General features: G+C 56.7%; 1 protein-coding gene across 2 annotated transcripts in view; it reads left to right on the top strand.

Annotated features, from left to right (window-relative positions):
• Positions 1–21,256, top strand: part of CACNA1E (calcium voltage-gated channel subunit alpha1 E) — a 146,350-nt gene extending 125,094 nt beyond the window's left edge. Inside the window, exons 38-49 of one of the 2 annotated variants that reach the window (XM_052801158.1) lie at positions 7–172; positions 359–486; positions 3,173–3,269; positions 9,707–9,812; positions 10,956–11,063; positions 11,557–11,657; positions 11,955–12,061; positions 12,694–12,802; positions 14,140–14,268; positions 15,761–15,941; positions 16,053–16,246; positions 16,798–21,256. In XM_052801158.1, coding sequence (XP_052657118.1) covers positions 7–172; positions 359–486; positions 3,173–3,269; positions 9,707–9,812; positions 10,956–11,063; positions 11,557–11,657; positions 11,955–12,061; positions 12,694–12,802; positions 14,140–14,268; positions 15,761–15,941; positions 16,053–16,246; positions 16,798–17,337 — 1,966 coding nt within the window. In that variant the 3' untranslated portion in view covers positions 17,338–21,256. The remainder of the gene's footprint in view (positions 1–6; positions 173–358; positions 487–3,172; positions 3,270–9,706; positions 9,813–10,955; positions 11,064–11,556; positions 11,658–11,954; positions 12,062–12,693; positions 12,803–14,139; positions 14,269–15,760; positions 15,942–16,052; positions 16,247–16,797) is intronic. The other variant, XM_052801159.1, reaches the window with a different exon arrangement.
• The last annotated feature ends 393 nt before the right edge of the window (positions 21,257–21,649 follow it).

The following is a 21,649-nucleotide window of genomic DNA, read 5'->3' as shown; positions in this document are numbered from 1 at the left end:
GCGCAGGAGTGCCACTGGAGAGGCATGGCAGGAGATCATGCTGTCCTGCCTGGAGGGCAAAGGCTGTGAGCCAGACACTACAGCGACGTCCGGGCAGAATGAGAACGAGCGCTGCGGCACTGACCTGGCCTACGTTTACTTCGTTTCCTTCATCTTCTTCTGCTCTTTCTTGGTGAGTTCCTCCTCCCTGAGAGACCTGGGCATCCCTCTCATCAGCCCCCCAACCTGTACCCCTGCCATAGGGTCATCAGCCATCTTCCATCTTCCCGCAACTACCCTTCCTTCTCTCTCTCCCTTCCCTTCTCTGCTCTCTCTCCCTCTACTTTCCTTTCTCTCTGCCTTTTCCCCTTTCATTTAGATGCTCAACCTGTTCGTGGCAGTCATCATGGACAATTTTGAATACCTGACTCGGGATTCCTCCATCCTGGGACCTCACCATCTAGATGAGTTTGTCCGGATCTGGGCAGAGTATGACAGAGCAGCGTGGTATGTAGCCAGCTCCTTCTCTCCTGAGCAACCTCTCAGAGCTGGTTTTAAACAGGCGTCTTTCTGTTCTGCTATTGAAGACCAGCTGCAATGCCAGGACAGTCAAGGAAGGGCTGCTCTCGCTTGCAGTCGTTACAAGGGCAGCAGCTGGTTCCTACAGAGCCTGGTGGCACAGGCATCTTAGGTGATGTTCACGGTTTGCCATGGTGTTTATCCTGAGTCCTGGACGTTGCTGCTCTTTCTCTCCTCCCCGGCCAGTGGGCAGGTCCCTCTCAGCCTCCTTCCCTGTCCCCATGCACCAGCTGGGTGCCTCTGCCCTGAGACCAGCTCTATCGCCTGGTCCCCAGCACCCACAGCTGTCTGTCAGAGCAGGGCTGAGCGTGGCTTGTTCCCAGCAATGGGGAGATGCTGGGGATCTGCTGGGCTTCTGCCAAGTCACATATGGTGGGTCTTAATGGGTTTGGGGAATTATGTTCTTATGCTGGCCAGCCTGCTCACCCCTCTAGAGACGGGAGGACTTTGTTTCCTGCACTCATGCCCTTGCTAATGAGGACCCCAGTGAACAGGGCGCCCATTTGCAGGCAGCAGCCTGTTCCCGGCAATGGGATGGGTTCAAAGCGGTCATGCATACCCTGGGTGGCCGGGCTTTGGCTCTGCTCCTGCTGCTGCTGCAGAGGACTTGTTCTCTGCCACTCCTCCCAGAACGGTCTGGAGCATCCCTAGGGCAGTGTGGAGCCCTCAGCAGCTCTGGGAACATGTTTGCCTTCCACTCAGGCCCAGCACCACAAGGGTGCCTTGTGTGGCCCCTTCCTCCCTCCCCCAGCCCAGCGACAGCCTCTTTGGAGCCATGACCCACCACCGCTGTGCCTGGGAGTGTGGGCGATCTTAGCTTGAGAGCCCTTGGCAGCCACACATGCTCCCTTTGGAGACTCTTTGCCTCCACTGCTAATGTCCTGCCCCTCAAGAGACCAGCTCTAGCCAAGATTTTTTTTTATGCCTAATATCATCAGCTCCTGGCATAATTTCCTCCACCATTTCTGTCCAACCCTGTGCAGCTCAGTGCTGGCCAGGTTCCTCCTGACGTGGCCTCCTCCAGCACTCTTGCTGCTGTGCAAGGTCCCTGTGGGCAGGTGGGTTTGCTTGTTAGTGGGCAACTGTGCCTTGTGCAAGGGGGAGAGGTCAGTACGGTGAGTAGATATCCTGATGGACAGCTAGAGAAGGGAGAGGAGGTGAGAGCAGTGAAACATCCAGCTGCTTGGTGTGGGGCTTCTCACCCATGGCTTTTGGGAAGGATTTCTTCACACCAGGCACTTCATTCACTCTTGCCCCCTGTGTTGGTGGCCTGGGACCTTCACTGAAAAAGCATGCCTGAACTGTCCTATCAATGCTATGTACCCCTCTGATTTCTGAGCAAGCCATGCTCTTTCATCATGATATGTAGCCAGTGGTTAGGGGACATGCGCAGGACCCGGTGGTGCTGGGCCTGTGGGGACAGTCCTGGCCCCCGTTGCTGGGTGAGGAATGGGTGAGTACATCTGAACGGGTCCCACCACCTGAGCAGGACAGCAGTTCTGCATCCTGACACCAGGACCATCACATGAAGGTCTCGTAGGGAGACCGCCCAGCACTGGGGGGGCTTGGGGATGGGTTTTGCCAAGATGGTTGGGTTAGCTCTGGACAGCGACGGAGAGGGGATGGGAGAAGAGCAAGGAGAAACCAGAGGCAAAAGCGCCGGGTAGGATGGTAACGCCATTCTTTGCCTCCTCGCGTGGTTTCCCTCCAGGCTTGTCTAAGGATGCCCAGGAGGCTGCAGCATGCTGCACCTCAGCACTTCCACCCCACACGGTCCTGCTTCCCAAAGGGCTCTGGTCTGGAGCGGAGTGGGGAGCTCAGCATCTGATGGCCCAGTCACCCTGTCCTGCCAGCTCTCTGCCTCAACTGCTTTGTTATTTCAGCCAGTGCAGGAGGGATATGGGCCGTATCCTGTGATGACTGCACCCTAGCCTGGGGAGATGTGCTTCTGTGGGCGAGAAGGGGTGTGTGTATGGGAGGGTTTGCTTCTAATAATGTGTACCCTTGGCAGAGCATGGTCTGGTGGTCGGAGCACAAGACTGGACCACAAAAGACCTAGGTGCTAGTGCCACAGCCACCAGTCACCAGCTGGTCACATTATCTCTCCCCGTCTCAGGTTCCCCAGATATTGGAGATACAAGTGACTCAGCTGCCAACCTCTCTGGGACCTTGTGAGGACCATAGAGTTGGCCATGCGAGGGCAGGCTCTCTGATGGTGTGATGGGTCACAACTCCATCAAAAGGGCTCGTGGTGGCTAGAACCCAACCAAGCTCCAGGCTCACCCCATCTGAAATCCCAGCCCTCTCCCACCAGGCATAGGCGGCCAGGGGCACGATAAGGAAGGGTGATGGGGTGGTGTTCACTGCCAAAACTGTCCTTCTCCAGTGTCAAGATGGGTCAGTGTGAGGAGTCAGTGTGAGCTGACTCATGGTGGAGAAGGCAGTAGCTGATGCTCACAGCTTTCCCCTCTCTGGGTCTGACAGAGCCAGAAGAAGAGCCGTGCACCCCCAGGGCTCTTGCCCCACAGATGGTCCCAGCATCCCCTGGTTAAGCTCTCCATCCTCCCCTCCACCCTCTCAGTGTCCTATTAACCCACCTGTGCTTCCTTTGCAGCGGCAGGATCTCGTATAAGGATATGTACAAATTAGTACGGGTGATCTCGCCTCCTCTGGGCCTAGGAGAGAACTGCCCCTACAGGGTGGCGTGCAAGGTTTGCCTCCCAGTCCTCCGCCACAACCTGGCCACGGGACGCACCATCCACCCCTCCTTCCCCTCGCTCCACCGCCACCGCACCTCCCGAGGGAACCCTGACGTTGCTTTCCTTCGAGTTTAAAGAGGTCCGCGGCCTCCCAGAGCCAGCAGCTGTCCCCCTCGAGGGGAGGCATGAGTGGGGCCAGGGAGGGGGCTCAGAGCCTCCTGGGGTGGGTTTCAACAAATTGCGTCCCCCAGCCAGCCCCCTGCCCCAGCTCCGTTGGTGCAGAGAGCCCCTGAAGAGTGCTGGGCCAAATACCACCATCCCTGCTTGGGTTCTCAGAGTGCCCTCACATGGGAGCAGTTTTTTGGGGGGCTTAGATGTGGTTTGCTCCTGGGGAGGGAAGGGGGGAGCAAAGGCAGGAGGATATTGGGGGCTTTGCCGTTGTTTTGGAGAGTGAGGACTGAGGGGAGGCCAGGGTGACCCCCCTTCCTGGGCGACGCTGTGCTGTACCCAAGAGACTCTTCCACAACTGTGGCACTTGGAGGACACATGACCATGTCTCTGGGGAGCAGGACTCTTGCTAGTCTTGCCCTTAGCTTGCTGGACCTCTTTGGGAGGTGGTGGCACCTGGGCACATCTCTGGAGCTCAACAGCTCCTTTCCTTCTGCTTGAGCCAAGGTCCTGGCTGCTGACCGTGAGTCCATGGCACCAACTTGGCCTCCTTGTGTCTCTCTGACTTGCATGGGGTTTTTTAAATTTTATTTTGGGTTGACAGTTGAGCAAAATCGTGCACCTGCTGCCTTCTCTGAGGTGCCATGATGCCTATGTCTGTGTCCATGGCATGAAAGGATGAACCACAGAACTTGCTCTTCCCTCTGCATCCCTCACAGCATCTGAGGACATGTACGAGGGAAGCTCAGATGCCCCCGGTCCTTGATCTTGGCTCTGCAGAGGAAGAGGGTTCCTTGGTGCAGCATGGTGTAGCCACCACATCCTTCTTGCCACGTCAGAGATACTTCTTCCAGCCAGCATCCCTGGAACGGGTCTGTCACCCTCCACAGCTGGTTGTGGGGATGATGCACACATTTGAAATCTTGAAGTAGACCACCAGCAGTAAAGCAGAGGAAGCAAGACAAGGCCTGGATGCTCGTTCATCTCATTTATAGAGGTATTTAGGGATAGGAGATTTCTTGCAAGAATCTCAGATGGCTCATCTGTTCAAGGAGGGGCTCCTTGCAGTCTTTCCACTCTTCTCTGTTGCATGCCTAGCAAAGGATGGCAGCTTTGCTGAGGACACTTGCTCAGGTCCCTGCAGACAGAAGACACCTTCAGGAGGAATTTCTAGCCTTTCTCGATTGATGTCAGGGCTCCACTGGCAAATGCTGCTCTCCTAAGCTGGATCACCCGGTGCTCAGAAGGGTACCTGTAATGCTTCCTGGGAAGAGGGAGCTCTGCAGCAGTCTGGGCTTTATGCTGACTCTGTGGGATGGACAGAGCAGTGAAGATGGATAAACGCAAGGAGAGGTGGAGGCAGAGTGAAACCAGCTTCTGTTGTCATGTGAGGGAGAACATTCCCATCTCTTCCCTGTGTTACCTCACTCTCCTCCTCCCTGTGCATGGGGTATTTCAAGGACATGAGAGATTTTCAGGGATTGCTGCTGCCCTGGAACAATTCCCCAAAGGCAACTGATGAAGAAAGAAAACCCACATGGTCATTGCATCTTGCCACCATGGTCCAGATCCCAAAATGCCAACCCAACTTGCTCACCTTTCAGTTTGGTGAGCCTGCCCTGCACATCACAGTGCACAGGTTCAGCTTCCTGGATCCCACACCCCTATCCTGCCAGGCAATGCCACAACGATGACTTGCAGAAACAAACACCAGCATGTTTATGGAGCGGTGGACAGCCTGCTCTAGAAAAGCTGGTGCTTGGGCAAATTCGGGATGCTGCACAGGGGTGCAGCATGGTACAGAAGCGTACCTGCTAGGCCATCCACAGGGGGACTAACAAAGGGGCATTCATGCAGGAAGACTTCACGTGGAAGTCCAGCAAGCTCTGCCCTTATGCTGGGGAGAGCAGGTCTTGTAATCATATCTTGCTGGGACTGCATCCTGGCAGCCAGCTCCACTCCTTGGGGCTATCTCTGCCTTTCTTCAACCCATCTGCTTCTGGCAGTCATGCAAAAGTGAGCCAAGGAGGTGGCATTGCATTTGCCCCCTAGAAGTAGCCCTTGAGATGGTCATGGGTCAGGCGAATGCTCCAGAGACATTCATGTCCCTGTAGACATCTCCTATTACTGGATCTACTCTCACATCACGTGCTGTTCTGGTGCTCTGTTCCTAACAGCCTGGTACAGCACAGTACTTATTTCCTAACCACAGGAGGACAGATGTCCCCCAGATTTCCTCCTCCATTACAGGGTTCTCTCAGAGCACCAGAACCGAGCCATTACTGCCTGGCAGTTTTACAGGCCACCCTGTGCCATAGCCACAGGGCACATCTCCGTCCAGACACAAGACAGATGGCCAGATCTCCCATCAAGGATGTGCCTGTGCTGGGACCAGCTCTTGGGAGCCATCCTGTTCAGAGGGATGACATTGCATGTGCTTTCCTGTGCTTCACTCCATGTAGATGTGGTTTCTGGGCACTGCTGTGCTGCTCAAAACACTTTGAGATCTCTGCTCTGACAAGCAGCAAAGTGTGTGTTCTGTCTGTGAGAACAGCACAGTTCTCGTGCGGTCCTTCTTGGTTACTGATGCAAACTCTTCCTTTCATGGGAATCCATTCCTCCTTTATTGTGCAGAGAATCTCCGTATGAAGGACAGTGTTTGGTGTGTGCTGGGTACACTAAAATCCCCCCTGCCAGGAAGGGTGGGTGGAAGATCACCGTCTTGCTTCCTTTTTGCACAAAGTTCTTGAGCATGAAAATTTTGAAGTCAACTTCTCCCCATCAGACACGTCGAGTCAGTGCACATCCAGCTCTGCCAAGACACTGCTTATGGACTCCTGAACCTGGATTCTTCTTCTTGATCATCCCACTTAATAGTCTCCAGTGTTATCAATCCTCTTTCCAATCTACTTGGGTGTGTCAGGTCTCAAAGGGGATGTCTTGCCCAGCCTGTTCTGTGCCTGCACCCCAAACAGCTCCTGTTGCGGGTCGTCACCATCTGTAGTTCATATCTGAAATGTCAGGACTTATCTTGGTGGGGGCCTCTTTGGCCAGGGGTCTGCTTCCAAACCAGTGGTACCCCCTGAGAAGAGGAGATATACCTTCTTCTCCCCTTTCCACACTGCTCTGAGCGCATGGTTAGGAAAGAGGCCAAAATCCTGTGGGCAGTGCTTAATTTTTCAGCAGTGCCCTCTCTCCCCAGGCCATCCCAGCTGAGACGGGTTCTGCTCCAGCAGCATCCTCCCAGCCCAGCTGTAAGGGTCGATGCCTTTGCTGTTGTGAGGTTGCCCTTTCCCATTAACCATCCTGAACGTTGCAGTGCAGGACAGAAGCCTGGCACGAGGGGAAGAAGAGGTGGCCAAGCCCAGGATCCCTGGGAGATGTACTTGAGCGGCCTCCTGGATGTGCAGAGAGGGAGATGCAGCCCAAATATCTCAGCCTGGCAGAGGGCTCAAGGCGTCATCAGGTGGCCTATTTTTGGTAGCGTTCCTCACCACAGCAATCCTAGGCAGGTCCTTACAGAGCAGTGGAGCGCAAGGTGGGGATTCCGTCCTAGCTGCCTCCCTTGGGAAACCCAAACGAACCCCAATGTTGGAAGGCCCAAACAGCTGCCTCTGCTGAGACTCTTTAAACTCCAACCTGGTGGAACTTGCAGCCGCATGTGGGAGAGAGCCAGGGCGGGAGCATGGCATGTACAACTTTTCCTCCCAGTTTTATTTTTTCAGCCAATTCAGCATGCCTTTTGCATTGGTGCATGGTGGGAAAGTGGTCCATCCGCAGAGCCAGACGGAAGCAACTGGGCATCTTCCTTTGACAAGTGACCCTGGCCCACTGCCTTCTATGCAAGATGCTGCCTCCCAATTGCATAGACCTTATGAGCTGGGGATACACAGCCTTCAGGCTATGGGTTAGGTGGCAATGCAAAGCAATACCCAGGCCCGCCCCCCGCCCCGGGAGGGAAGACGCTACGGAGGCCACAGAGCACTGTGGTGCAAACCACCGTTATCTCAAATAACCCATGGCTTGAGTGCTGTGTATCTGATTTATACCACTCGCACACAGCCCTGGAACCTGTGGGACAAGCTGGGGGCTGCTGGAGGGCTTTAGGAAAGGGATCGAGACCAGAGGACTCCCAGACTGCTAGCTAGACAGGCACTTGAGGCCAGCAGCAGAGAGGAGAGGGGTGAGTTGCTTTCTGCCAGCATTCCTGGGTCTGTGTGAGCAGTGCTATAAATCCACATCAGGACAGTCTCTCATGTATGATTTGCCTTGATTAACGGGTTTCCTGTTCTTTTCCTGTTTGTCCGTTTGTTTTTTCTCTCCTGTTTTCCTGTACTATTTTTGTTTGTATGTTTTTCTGCTCTCTGGGAATGCCTCCTCTCTCTCTGCATCTCCCTCCCTCCCCTTCCCCCTTCATGAGCAGTGGCCGAATCCATTACACTGAGATGTATGAAATGCTGACTCTTATGTCACCACCGCTAGGCCTCGGCAAGAGATGTCCTTCCAAAGTGGCCTATAAGGTAGATCAACCCTTCCTTCTACGGGGGCTAGAGCTGAGCAGGAGCCTGAGCTCAAGGGAGCTGCGGGAGGTGGGGCTGGGGGGAGCCGGGGAGGCGTTGGGGATATCCAACACGTGTTTAGCTCGCTCCTGAGGAGCCTGGTGTGCTCAGAAGAGTCCTGGCCACGCTGGCTGGTCTCCACTGCCCATGCGTGTGACGCTGCCATGGTCACTCGCAAGCCCAGGGAGCTCTGGGGTGGAAGACGCCAGTGGAAGAGGAGGGGCAGGGTCAGCAATAGTGTGGAAGCGGGAGGGTTGGAGAAGATGAGGTGAGAAGCAACCCTGTAGCAATTAGGTGAGAAGTCCTTAGGAGCTCACTGACCCAAGCTTGTCCCCTGGGCTTGGACCCATCCTTGTCCCGGCCAGCACAGAAACAGGGCTAAAGCCCATGGAGATGGGAAGCGGGTGGGCAGCAAGGACATATTCTGTAGGAGCAGCTCTGCAGCGTGTGAGGAGCCAGGCGCATCGGCACAAGCTATCCCAAGGCTGGCTTGTGCGAGGCAAAGCCAGGTGCCTTCAAAAGATGTCTCTGAGTTTTACCCCCTTGTTCCTCCTGTGGTGGTGGCTGGCAGTCGGCTCACGGCACAGGCACAGTGTGCTCCCAGCTGTGTAGGCATGGAGCAGGAGCACGGGAAGCCCTGAAGGACGCGGGGTGGGAGCTGCGTGGCTTTGCTGAGGGTAGCAGCTGCTAGGACAAGACCTGGAGCTACAGAGCAATGTGTTGCTCGGGTCTGGAGCAAACTGAAGCTTTTCTTGGCCACGGGCTGCTGCCCGCAGCCCTTTCAGCAGCATTCAGGGCTAGCAAAGTGGGGATTTCTGCACACTTGCAAAAGCACCGCCACCCTCTCCAGCTCTCAAGTATTTGTTCACGCATGCATACATCCACCACCACACTTTTCCAGGAGAAAAAGGGAGGCTTGAAGGCAGGGAAAGGACATGAGAAGCCGGGTGAAAAGGAATGGGCAGGGAAGGGATGACCCAAGGTATTCACAAAGCAAAATATACTCTCTGGAAAGTGGATCTGGTCACTTCAGTTTGCACCCCGCCTGCCCAGGGTGGGGAAGGAGCATGGCGTGTCTAACCTGCCTTGGTTGCCCTTCTCTCTTTCCTTCTGCACTTTTTCTACCCCTCCTTCCCTTCCCCACCCTTGGATAATTTGGACCCTGTGCATGTGCTGGCAAACTTCATCTCTGAAAGACGCAAAAAGGGAGCGCCAGGATGTAGCATGCTAGAGGAATCCAGCCAATGCGAAGTCCCTGGAGGTTAGGGACCCTCCTCTCCCCTGCCCCAGGTGGGAAGGGTTGAGAGCTGGAAAGCCAAACCACCCGGGAACGGAAACCTGAGCCCCCTCTCCCCTTCCCGAGCATTCCCCATGCCCGCATCCCTGATGGATCAGGCGTGTCTTCCCAAAAGTGCTGGGAGGTGCTGTGGCAGCCCCGGTGCCGTGGGGAAGGGGGCTCAGGGGCCGTTCCTGGGGTGGAGGAGGAGCCCTGGAAGGCAGTGAGCCGGTGTCCTGGGGTGGAAGGAGCCGGGGGGGGTGGGGGGGGTGATCCTTGCCCTTCTTTTTTGGCTGTGCTGTTTTGACACTCTTTGTTGCTTTTTATTTTTTAATTTTTATTTATTTTTCCCTTTTGTTTAATGTTTAATTTATTTTCCTCCAGCCTGGTCGATGTGTTTTTCGATATTGTTTTCCGTCCGCTGTTTTCTTCTCTCTCTTGCGCAGAGACTGGTGCTGATGAACATGCCTGTGGCTGAGGACATGACGGTCCATTTTACCTCCACCTTGATGGCGCTGATACGCACAGCCTTGGACATCAAAATTGCCAAAGGTAAGGTCGGTGGGGTACTGAGGGGACAGAGCCAGGCAGGTTTCAGAGTGACCAGCACCCATCTTTTGGGCAGGCTGAGGACATCACAGCCAAACTGAGGTTGGCTGCCCAGAGCCTGGCATGTGGATGGAAGCGATTACCTTGAACAGGGCGCTCTCTATAAAAAATCTATTTCTTTAGGGAAGAGGTGGCCAGTTTTCCACTAGAAGCTGCTCCTAGAGAACAGAAACAGCTTGATGTCCACTGTGTAAAGGGGGAGAGAGAGAATTCTCCTTCCTCCCCATGTACAAAACCAAACCAAGGAGGGAAAAGATCACGTGTACTGGGCTTCCTAAGGCCAGGGAACAGAAATCTCTCTCTCAGAGAAGATAAGATGTTCAGAGCAGGAAAACCTGCTTTGTTGTTGTTGCTGGAAATGCTCTGATTGATCAGATCAAAAACTTTCTGCAGAAACATGCCATTTTCAATAAAACATCCCCTGGGAACAGCTCAGCTGTTGGAAGAAAACCCAACCCAGGGAAAGATATTGGCAAAAGCCCAGTGCTGACACAGCTCCTTGGGTTCAGGCTCCTCTAGATAAAGCAGAAATTTGAACCTGGGTCTCCTACAGCTCGGCAGAGTTGCCCCAGGCTCAGGTGTCTGCGCTTGACATGTGTTGACAGTTCCCTTTGAGCCTGGGTCTTCCTAAGCTCAGCAAGCCCCTTCACCACTGGCCAGAGAGCTCTGCTCTCCTTGCACAGCATCACCAAGTATTTGAGGATTTCAACCAAGTGGAGCTGCTCTTTCACCAGCACATGATCTGCTCACCAGAAAAGAGAAAGTGGGGCAGCAGCAGGTGTGTGTGGGCTGGAGTAGGATTGGAGCCGCAGAGACGGACCCAAGGCAAAGCTTGAAGATGGCAGCTTTGAGTGGGAGGGCAGGGGATGGGGAGATGGAGGCACATATGGATGGAAGGGATGGTAGGAAAGTTTCCCTGCGAGAGCAGGAGACCAGGCTCGCTGATGCAAGATGGCCCTCCCAGCCCAGAGAGAGATGGTTGCTGCTTGTGAAGGTCACTTCAAGATGGCAAAGCAGTGTTTTTAGCTGGACCCTGGTGCCAGGTCTTGATGTATGTGGGCCATTTTTTTCCCCCCTCTGTTCAAGGTGGTGCAGATTGGCAGCAGTTAGACTCTGAGCTTCAAAAGGAGATCCTGACCATTTGGCCTCACCTGTCCCAGAAGATGCTTGACCTTTTGGTACCCATGCCAAAAAGTGAGTCTCTGTGGGGGCTGTCACCACTGCCAAGTTTCCATCATACCTGCAGCAGCTTCTTCCCAAAGGGAGTTGGGGACTGGTCAGACCCATCCCCAGCGGGGGGGAGAAGTGGGAAAAGGGGTTGTGTTGCTACAGGCTGGCTTCTGCCTTGCTCTGCCTAGCTGCTTGGGAACCCTCTTGAAAAACACCCTGTTTGCAGTGATCTACTCCTGCCAAGCCCAGAGTCTCCTGTAAATCATCTCTGGAGCATAAAAGGCAGGAGGCTGAGCATCGCTTGCTCCATTACATATGATGATGTGATGAAGATATGTGTCTTGGTGGTTTATGATGATGCTTTCAAGCTATCTCCATCCATTTTATCTCCACGTGGAGTGTCTGGGTGTTGAACGGAGTTTGAGGGTCATAAGAGTATCCCACAGCAAGGCTCGTCCCGAGATCAGCACTGGTTAACACACAAGTGTCCCCACTTTGTTCCCTCTTATGCTCTCAGCCTCTGACCTGACTGTTGGCAAAATATATGCAGCCATGATGATCATGGACTACTACAAGCAGAGCAAAGCGAAGAAGCAGCGGCAGCAGCTGGAGGAGCAGGTGAGGCTCAGCAAGGGCATGCGGTGGGCAGGACGGGGTTGTTCAGAGCACCCTCGCTGCTTCTTACCACGTCCCAACCAAACATGCAGCCAGCCGCATGGGATGCAGCTGAGGGATGAGGATGGTGGTACAGGTTGGGCTTTGGTGAATACAAGGCACACGTATGTGCATCCTCAGCCCCCAACAGTGAACATGAGCATGCTGTCACCTTCCTAAGTGGCAGGGACTTGGTTGGAGAAGCACTGGATGTTCATCTGCATTTCCTACAGGCTCAGGTTCTTCCTTTCCTAAATACAGAAAAACGCCCCCATGTTCCAGCGCATGGAGCCGTCCTCCTTGCCACAGGAAATCATCTCAAACGCAAAGGCTCTGCCTTACCTCCAGCAAGACACGCTCTCGGGCCTGTGAGTATTGCCCTGAGAAGAAGGGAGGTGGTCCTGTTGCTTTTCTGTTCCTGCAGCCCTTGTTTTGTTCTCTGGAGCTGGCACTGGGATGCACAGAGGGTTAAAGAGCTGCTGAGAGCAGGGGAAACACAGTCCAGAGCAGAAAGCTCCCAGCACAAAGCTTTTGCAGGATTCCAGGTAGCTGGTGTGCGTCAGCATCACCAACTAAGGGGGATGGCCAGGTGTCTGCATGGATGCTCTTCTTGCAGGACCATCCCAGCACTAAGTGCAAACTCTCTTACCTAGGAGGGTCTGGGATGGACCCGAACCTCGGGAGCAGTTGAGCAGCGGGTCCCTGGGTGGTACAGGGTCCGTGGAGGATCCCAGCACCCTGGCTGGTGGGAATGAAATGGTAGGAGTTGCTGGCACTGCACTTGGGATGTCCCCCTGCTGCCGTGTGACCTGGGGCACTGGTGTCCTCTCCTGCCTGGGCACAACTTCAGCTCTCCAAGGAACATGATGTTTGCCCTGGGGGTCTCAACAGCCTGGGGGGCAAGCACAGGGGCTCCCCAGGTCTGAGCCGCTGAAGAGGCGATGCCCAGTGACGGCAGCAACTGGCTTGTGGCCTCCCTGAAGCTGGACCATCTTTGCAGGAGCAGCCGGAGCGGGTTCCCCTCGCTGAGCCCACTCTCACCGCAGGAGATCTTCCAGCTGGCGTGCATGGATCCAGCCCATGGGCAGTTCCAGGAGCACCAGTCTCTGGTAAAGTCACACACTGCCTGGCGGGCACTCACCTGCGGTCCCAGCAGGGATGCTGGTGGGCATGGGGAGGAGTGGGGCTGCAGGCATGGTGGTGAAACGCTGCTCCCTGCCCCTCCGCGAGCACAGCGGAGGGATGGCAGCTACTGGGTCACGCATGGATCCAAAGCAGGGGACAGTCGTCCCCAGGTGTCCCCCAGCTGGGGCTCTGGCCCCTCGCTGCTGTCTGGGCACTGGGGACGCAGCCATCCCTGGACCAACCCTGGCTGGTGGGGCCAGGCAGTGGCAAGTGCTTTTGGGGCAAGAGCTGTGACTGGGGTCCGGTGTCCTGCAGTAAAATATCCTTCTCTTCACAGGCTGCTCTTTTTTCCACTGAGCACTCATTTCAGTGGGTTACCCCATGCTGAGTGATGGTATCTGATGTTTTCGGATTCATGTTCATTTTGTTGTCAGTGCTGGTGTCCCCAGTCCCAAACTGAGTTGTCAAACTGTCTCCAACTGGAGCACACCCCTCCGGCCTCACACACATGCCGCCTGGCAGCAGCAGTGTCTGTCTGTGTGTGTGTGTATATATATACATATCTATATATATCTCTCCATGTCTGTGTGTGTGCATTTGCGCACCACCCCGACATTTGTTGGATGCAGTGTTGTACCACTGTGCATCTCCAGCCCGGTCCATGTTCCTGGGGTCTGTAGTACTCTGTGTGAGCTGTGTACTGCGCAGGCAGGCGTCCCCTGCCCCGTCCACCCCGACCATGGCACCATCCTGCCGGTGGGGAGGTGGCAGATGAGACTCCCCCCTCCCCATAAAGTCACCGTCTACCAGATCTCCAGGGTCACTCCCTGCCCATCTCCTTGACACCACATCCTGCACACAAGAGTCCCCTAAATTGGGAATTAACCAAAGCACAAAGGTGCTGCAGGTGGCATGCTTTCTTTTAATGGGGATGTGGCCAGAAAGCCTTTAAAGCAGGGTCAGAGAGAAAAATCCCATACATTTGTCCCCTTCTGGCAAAAGGAGAAGGAGTTAAAGCTGGGGCAGTCAGGGCATCACCAGATCTAGGCAGGGTTTCCACTGCCACTGAAGAGGTGCAAGATGAATTGGCCATCAGGCAAGCCTGAAGCACCACATCTGGGCTCACCTGCAATGGATTGTGAATCAGAGATTATTTTTCAGTGGCGACGTGATGGATGATATGTTTTAGACTCCCTTTTTGGCCCACTTAAATTCTGGCCCCGGTTGAGCAAACAGGGCTGTCCTCTGCAAACAGGGCAGAAGCAGCACGCTGCCCTGCTCCAACCCCATCCCAAGAGCTTGGCTGTGTGTTTATTTCCAGGAGCCAGAGGTTAGGGAGTTTCAAAGAGTGCAGCCCTCTAACCGTGGCAGCTACCTTCCCGTGGACACTCAGGACCACGCTGTCTCTGGGAGGGCCTCCTCCATGCCTCGTCTCACTGTGGATCCCCAGGTAAAACCAAGCAAAGCCCCCACGGGTGCCGGGTCCAAGCAAAGCCTACCAGGTAACACTGGGGCTTCTCTCTGCACTGAGCAAGTCCCACAGCTTCCCCAGTGCCCCGATACGGGAGCATCTCTCCATCTTTGGGGTGCTGCACAAGTAGGAGAGCTGCTGTTCCCCTACATGGGGGACACCAGCAGCAGAGAGCAACCAGGGGAATCGATCTCCTGGCTCATGTGGGAGGTCCACGGTGGAGCAGGGCCATGCTGGGAGGTTGCAGGGTCCCCCCGCAATGGGACACCCCTCCTTTCCTCCAGCCTCAGGTGCTGGCTGAGGTCCGAGGAGTCCCAGCCCGACTGTCAGATGATCTCCCAGGTGATGAAATGCCTTTTCCTTCCTTTTCTGTTGTCCCAATGCACACGCTTCTCCGTCTGTCCAGGGGAACCCAGGCCACATCTCACCTCCTCGTTTGTCTGCCTGGTTTCTCTGTTGTTCTGTCTTGTACTCAGCCTCCACAGAGACACAGACGCTCTTATGGGGTTCGGTTTTGCTGTGAAGTCTCTGAGTCTGCTTTCTCACAGAGGTCCGGGTGCTGGTGTGACATGTTGTGGCACTTTGGTGGGGTGTGAAGATGAAGGGAGGCTTTGCCTCGTGGGCTTTATTGGCCATTTGGCAGCAGGGGTGATGATCAGAATGAGAGGATGGGAGAAGAAAGGGCACAGTGTGAGGAGAGGAGACAGGGAGAATGGCCCAAGGCTGCAGAGGAGAAAGCTGCTAGAATAAAGCAAAGGCAAATATAGGAGGGGGTGATGTTTTCCACAAAACATGTGAGAAGACAAGCTAGAAGGAGGGGAGAAAGTAAAAAGGAGAAGCACGGAATGGAGATAGGAAACGAGAGGGACAATAAGACAACAGCATGAGTGGGGAGAGAGGGAACGAGTGCCGGGGAACGGGATGCGGGAATAAAGGAGGATCAAGGAGGACCAGTGCTGCCACTGGAAAAGTGGCAGCAGCCAGGAAAATAAACACCAAGTGAGGGGCACTGGAGGATCCCCCCTGTCTCAATGATTTCTTCTTCGATGTCTCTGTTTGCTCCACTCCAGTCCTGTTGTCAAGTTGGGGAGGGGTGCTGAGACAGCCTGGGGGCCAATGGCCTGGTACCCTCTGTGTCCCCACACGCGGGACGGGGTGCTGCTGCTCTTCCCCCGCCACGCAGCACCTTGGCTTGAATCACAGTCGCTGGCTTTGCTTGTGGAGCACCGTTCCCAGCTGGCTGGGGCAGGGGAGCTCACAAGCACAAAAGCTAAACCCCACTTTCCTCCCACCCTGATTTGTGCAGAGATTATCTGGGGGGGGCTGTGCTTGGGCTGGCCATCCCCCCACCCTGAATCTCCCCATCCAGGAGGCTGGCATGCCAGTGAGAAACCAGTAATTGCTTGACCGCCGTCCCCCCCAGCCCTGCCCAGAGCTAACTCGCTCCCCGGCCGGCCGGGGTTGCTTGCAGGTGGTGACAGACACCAGCTCGATGCGGCGATCGTTTTCCACCATCCGGGACAAGCGCACCAACAGTTCCTGGCTGGATGAGTTCTCCATGGAGCGCAGCAGCGACAACACCTACAAGTCCCGCCGGCGCAGCTACCACTCCTCGCTCCAGCTCTCCGCCCGGCGCCTCAACGCTGACTCGGGTGAGCAAGGGTGGGTGGCCCCATCCCACACCAATGCCAAAAAAACCCCCCAGCCGAGTGTCCCCAGCTCCTAAGGAGGGGACGGTGGGCACTGATGGGGGTGTCCTGTAGGCCACCGGTCCGACGGGCATCGCTCGGGCGGCAGGGAGCGGGGCCGATCCAAAGAGCGCAAGCACTTGCTGTCCCCTGATATCTCCCGCTGCAACTCTGAGGAGAGGAGTCCCCAGGCGCACGACGACTCGCCGGAGCGGCGGCGCGAGTCCCGGTCACCCAGCGAGGGCAGGTCACAGACACCCAACAGGCAGGTGGGTGACAAAAACCCCTTCCTAAGAACAAAGGGAGATGTAGAAAAAGCTCCTTGCTGAAACTGGGAAGATAAGCCCCAACTCCAGGAGCTCTGCACTGTCTCTCCTCCCTACGGTGGCATCTCCATGTTCCCTGTGAGCTGAGCAGGTTGGGGCTGCTCGGGCACCCTGCAGAGCATTTGGGGAGGGGGGTGGATCTCCACACCGATCCTCTCACCACTGGCAGCCGCTCCCTGCCAAGGTCGAGGTGTCCCAGCTACACAAGCCTGGAGATGCCAGTGCTTGAGCGTGCTTGAAGCCCACGGAGATGCTGCTCATAGAGACCAGCAGCTGGCGAGCCATTAGCTCTTACTGCAGCGGGTTTGCGGGTGCTTTTTACTTTTGATGACCTGGAGCAGACCCCGAGGCAGGGATGGGGCAGGCAAGGGTGCAGCGAGGCCTCATCCAAGCAGGAGGATGCTCCGGGGAGCCCAGGCTCAGGGTGGGGGGGAGTGGGTGCACGGCGCTGCCCGTCGCCCCTGTATTCCCCAGCGTGTCTTGGTGCGTTGCAGGGAACGGGCTCCCTGAGCGAAAGCTCCATCCCCTCCATCTCGGACACCAGCACCCCCCGGCGAGGCCGCCGCCAGCTCCCGCCGGTGCCCCCCAAGCCGCGTCCCCTCCTTTCCTACGCCTCCATGCTGCGGCACGCCGGAGACGCCTCGCCGCCCGCCGAGGAGAGCGAGGGGGGCTCTCCGCTCCTCTCCTCCACCCTGGAGCCCAACGCCGCCGGCCTGACCGAGTCTTCCAGCTCCCCGGCGGGGAAGCAGAGCCGACAGTCCACCCCGCAACGTTACATCTCGGAGCCCTACCTGGCCCTGCACGACGACTCGCACGCCTCAGACTGCGGTGAGGAGGAGACGCTCACCTTCGAGGCGGCCGTCGCCACCAGCCTCGGCCGCTCCAACACCATCGGCTCGGCCCCGCCGCTGCGGCACAGCTGGCAGATGCCCAACGGGCACTACCGGCGGCGGAGGCGAGGGGCAGGGCAGGGCGTGATGTGCGGGGCCAGCATCGACGTGCTCAGCGACACCGAGGAAGACGACAAGTGCTAGAAGCTGCCCCCCCCCCCCCGCCCCATCTCAGCTCCCCCCCAGCCTCGCCGCCGCCCTGCCCCTCTCCAATGCATGCTCTTCGCCACGCCTGGGAATGAAACAAAACCAAAACCAAATGCAGGGGAAAAGGAGAAAACCAAACCGACCGGAACGGAGGGGGAAAAAAAAAAAAAAAGAAAAAAAAAAGTCTTTGTGCAAAAAAAAAATTAAAATCTGTCGACTTTCATTTATTATTATCACTTTTTTTTTCTGCACAGAGAAGCATTTGATGGGCGGCGGAGCGGCCCGGCCGAGCGCGCGTGCTGGGGGGCGAGTGAGAGCCCCCCCGGACGCGGCCCCGCTCCCGGCCCGGAGCGGGACCCCCGGGAAGGCTCATCCTGATGGTTTTCTGCTCCCCGAGGCCGGAGAGTCCCAGCGAGGGGGTACCAGGGGCCCCCTTTGCTCTGTCGCTCGGGCTCGTGCTGCTGTGGCTTTGAATTTCCTTCCCCGAGGGTCTCATCCAGCCCGGAAAAGGGGCGAGGTGTGATGGCGGGGTGTGGGGGGCCGAGGGGTCGGGGTGCACCAGGCAGACCAGAGTAGCTCTGCCTGCCGGGATGGGGCAAAACCGAAGCCAACTGGTTTGGACTGGGGCAGGCGGGAGCAGGGTGGGGGGGCTGAGTGCTGCCAAATGTATCCTGTCTCCCACCAACATATATTTATTTATATACGGAGAACTCTAGGTGTGCCTGTGTGTGTATATACGGTATGTGTGTGTATATATATTTATATGCTGTATATATAAAGATATACACATACATGGATTTGTTTTAGTCATCTGACAATGCTGGGGAGCCCCTTGGGGTTTTTACTACCCGCACCCTGTTTGGCGGGGGCAGGACCAAGCCTCCCCGGGGTGGGGGGCTGCTGTGCACCCGTCGCTGTAGCAGAGCATTGGGAACGTCACCCCGCTCCCCTCGCCCCGTCCCAGATGTTTCCAGCGGTGGGAATTGCATTTTCTCCATTGGAGGTGGCCGTGGCGAGGGGTCTTCGGGCAGCTCTGCTGCCAGCTGTGCAGAGCGGTGCCCGCAGGAGTGGGATGCCCAAGGGACGAGGATGGGGCTGGGGGTACGGCTTGCTCGGCACTGAGGGGGTGACGACAAACCTCTCAGAGGCCTCTTTGCTGTGTTTTCCCAGGAAAAGAAGATTCCCATGTCCACAGGGGAGAGAAGATGTTGTGCGTGCGTGCGTGATGGTACCCTAAGATCTGTTCTCCCGGCAGAGGAGCCCAGCTTCGGCACCTCCCCTGCCTCGGTTTCCCCCGGAGCCGTGGCCCCTGCCCGCTCCCGGGGCCTGCCACTCCCTTCGGAGGGGGGCTGCCATGGGGGTGGCTGGGTTTGCAAAACCCATGGCCCCGCCACAGGGGCACGTGGGTGTCCAAGAGCCAGCAGGGCTTTGGGAGAGGAGCACGGTCCAGGGGGTGAGCAAGGTGGCTCGTGCCTCCTGCAAATCCTGAAAATGCAGTAAGTACAGGGCCACCTTCCAGCGCTGGTCATTGATTAATCTGGTGATTATGTGCTGTCAGCTCTAATGATCTGCACGCACCCTCGGACGTGGGTGCAATGCTTTGCCTGTCAGCCCAGGGAGATGCTGGTGGCCTTATGGTGATGGGTGCCTCACCCTGGCGATCACCGGCATGTTTCTGCTGCAAGTTGTGTCCATCGTCAGCCTGAGCGTGGTTCTGGGGAGCTGGAGGGTGCTGTGCCTTTGGAGCCTCAGGGAAGGGCTTGCTCCACAGGCCGGAGGTCTGGTCAGTGTGGTTGGACCAGGCATGGCCATGTGTGTGGAGACTGGACGTGGCCTTCAGCCCACTGGGCTGGGCAGGGGGAGGCGGCGCAGCCCTCGTCCTGCCCTCCCTCCTACCCATGGCTTTGCTCTACTGCGGGTTGTTGTGGTCTGGGTCCTCGGGGCTGTTCTCTAGCCCCTCTGGCTGGCTGAGCAGCAGCTCTGGCGAGGCTCTGCTTTGGTCCTGGGTAACTCGCGTCTTCTCTCAACCATAAGATGCTACGGGCACAAACTGCCCCACTCCTGCATGTGCAGATCAGCCCCTGCCCCGATCACTTTGTGAGCTTCCCCAGAGGAGCTCTGCTTTGCAAGAAGCAAATCCCACCAGCTCCAAAGGCTGCCTGCTCCTGGGCTCCATTCTGGACCAAACCCCCTCTTTCTAATGGTCAAGCTGCCCTCTGCGCACCCAAGGAGCAGGTTTTGCTTAGGGGGCCAAAACTTCCTACTGTCTTGATCGGTCCTTGCTGGTGGGTGGCACCTCTGCTGTCCCTGCTTGCCCCATGCTTCCTGAACAGACACTTCCAGCTGCCAAAGGATCCAAAAATTTCCCAGGAAGCCTTCTCCTTCGCTCTGGCTCAGCCTCTGCATCCCCATCTAGGTGCTTGGGGGCAAGCTGTGCCCCGTGCAGCTGTGGGGAAGGTGCCTGCTGCTGGCTGGTGTCATGGGCATCTCCTGTCCCCTTTTGGGCATCGCCTGTTCCCTTCCAGCCATCCGTGAGCAGTTCGTGGCTTCAACCTGAAGTTGCTGGAGCATTGCTCCCTGTACTGGAGTTTGGGGGACCCAGGCCTGACGGGCAGCGTGGGACTGCGTCGAGGCCAAGGCCAGGGATGCGGTGATGCTGGGGGCTGGGGGACGCGATGCTGCACATGCTCTAAATATAGGTGCTGGCATCGTCTACTTCTAAATGCAGAAAGGTGTCTGACAATACACCGGGCTCTGAGTAACAGCCCATGGGGAGGGGAGGAGGCGGCTTTTTGTGTCTGTGCCTGTTAGGTGGGAGGGAGGGAGGGATGCTCTCAAAGCGGGGGCACGTTTCTTGCGGATTTCAAGCTTTGGGCATTTTTCTTTCCTCGGCCCCAGTATGCGGCCAGCAAGCGGTGTGTGGCAATGATCTGCAGTAGAGGTACAGGCTGGGGCAGAGCCCCTCAGGGTGCACCTGCACGTGGCAAGGGGCTGCAGTGTCTGAACCTGAGCTTTTTTGGCATATAAAACCTGTGTTTTACTAACGTACAGAAACCGTATGAAGCAAACCAGAGCCCCTTTTTTTTCCCAGGGGGGGCCCAAAAATGGCCTGCTCCTGTCTCTCCTGCAATAGCAGCAGTCCTGCTCCCGCAGCGGGAGGGCAGGCAGGGACCTGTGGTGACAAGGTGGCACCTCCAAAGCACGTCTCTGAAACCAAAAACAACCCCCAGGAGAACCACATAAAAGACTACACTGAGAGGGGAGGAAAAACAGTCCCGAGGAGCCGTTGCAGCCTGTGTCTCACTTTTCAAGGCACTGGACTTGCTTTGCTGCTGTATGATCTCTCGTCCGTGGCTTTTTGGACACCTCCTTCGCCTCCTGGACACCGGGGATCTGTCACTGTGCTCGCTGTGGGTGGCTGCTGGCTGGGCTTGACCATGGGAGGGAGGATGAGAAAAGGGGGGGAATGTGTTTCAACCTCTGCCTGCACAGGACAAGCGCCTGCCCAGGCATGAATTCACCAGTAGCATACAACTAGTTCCCAGTTTGGTGCTGGGACTGGGCTTGAAGCCCTGCAAAGCTCCTGGAGGGACCGTGGAGGGTATGTGGGGAGATGAGACAGCCCCGGAGCACAGACCCCCGCTGTCCCCTCCAGGCTGGCTGTCCCAGCCCCATCCTCCTGTCCTCCCATGAGGCCTCAGAGAGCAGAGCCCACCGGTGTGGGGCTGGCAGCTCCTGGGGCTGAGGGAGAGTGGGTGGGAGATGCTCTGCCTTCATCCCCCAGGCACTGGGGTGGGATGTTGTAACATAACACGCTCCTTTGGACCCAAACAGGGAACTGAACCAACTGACAGCGACGTACAACTTCAATGTTTTTTGTCAAAAGGAAAGAAAAATAAAACCTTGTTGTAAAGAACTGCTGCAGACCCCGTTTCGTTGGCACTCCCTCCCCGTGCTGGGGCCGCGGGGACCGCGGGTAAAATGCTGGATCCCTGCAAATGGTGCCCATGGCAGGGAGGGGGTTGGCACACAGCCTGTGCTGGGCAGCCCCATCACATGGGATGGGGTGTTCCCCAGCGTGGGTACAGGGGTCATCCCCTGCCAGTGCTGCCCTGGCATCCCGATGGTCCCCAGGCAGGGTGGGGGGCTGTGAAGGAGAAAGGCAGGGAGCAAGTGTGGGAAGGGTTGTCATCCCGGGGGAGCTGTGGCTTGTGCCTGGCTGCTTCCAGACACACTGGCTGGGGGGCACCGGGGGTCTGGGGGCACCAGGGGGGGCCAGGAGCCTGAGGAGCTGTTAACAGCAGCACTG

This window comes from Harpia harpyja, chromosome 11 (assembly GCF_026419915.1).
Source record: "Harpia harpyja isolate bHarHar1 chromosome 11, bHarHar1 primary haplotype, whole genome shotgun sequence".
Taxonomy (NCBI): domain Eukaryota; kingdom Metazoa; phylum Chordata; class Aves; order Accipitriformes; family Accipitridae; genus Harpia; species Harpia harpyja.
This window is presented reverse-complemented; position numbering and strand designations above follow the sequence as displayed.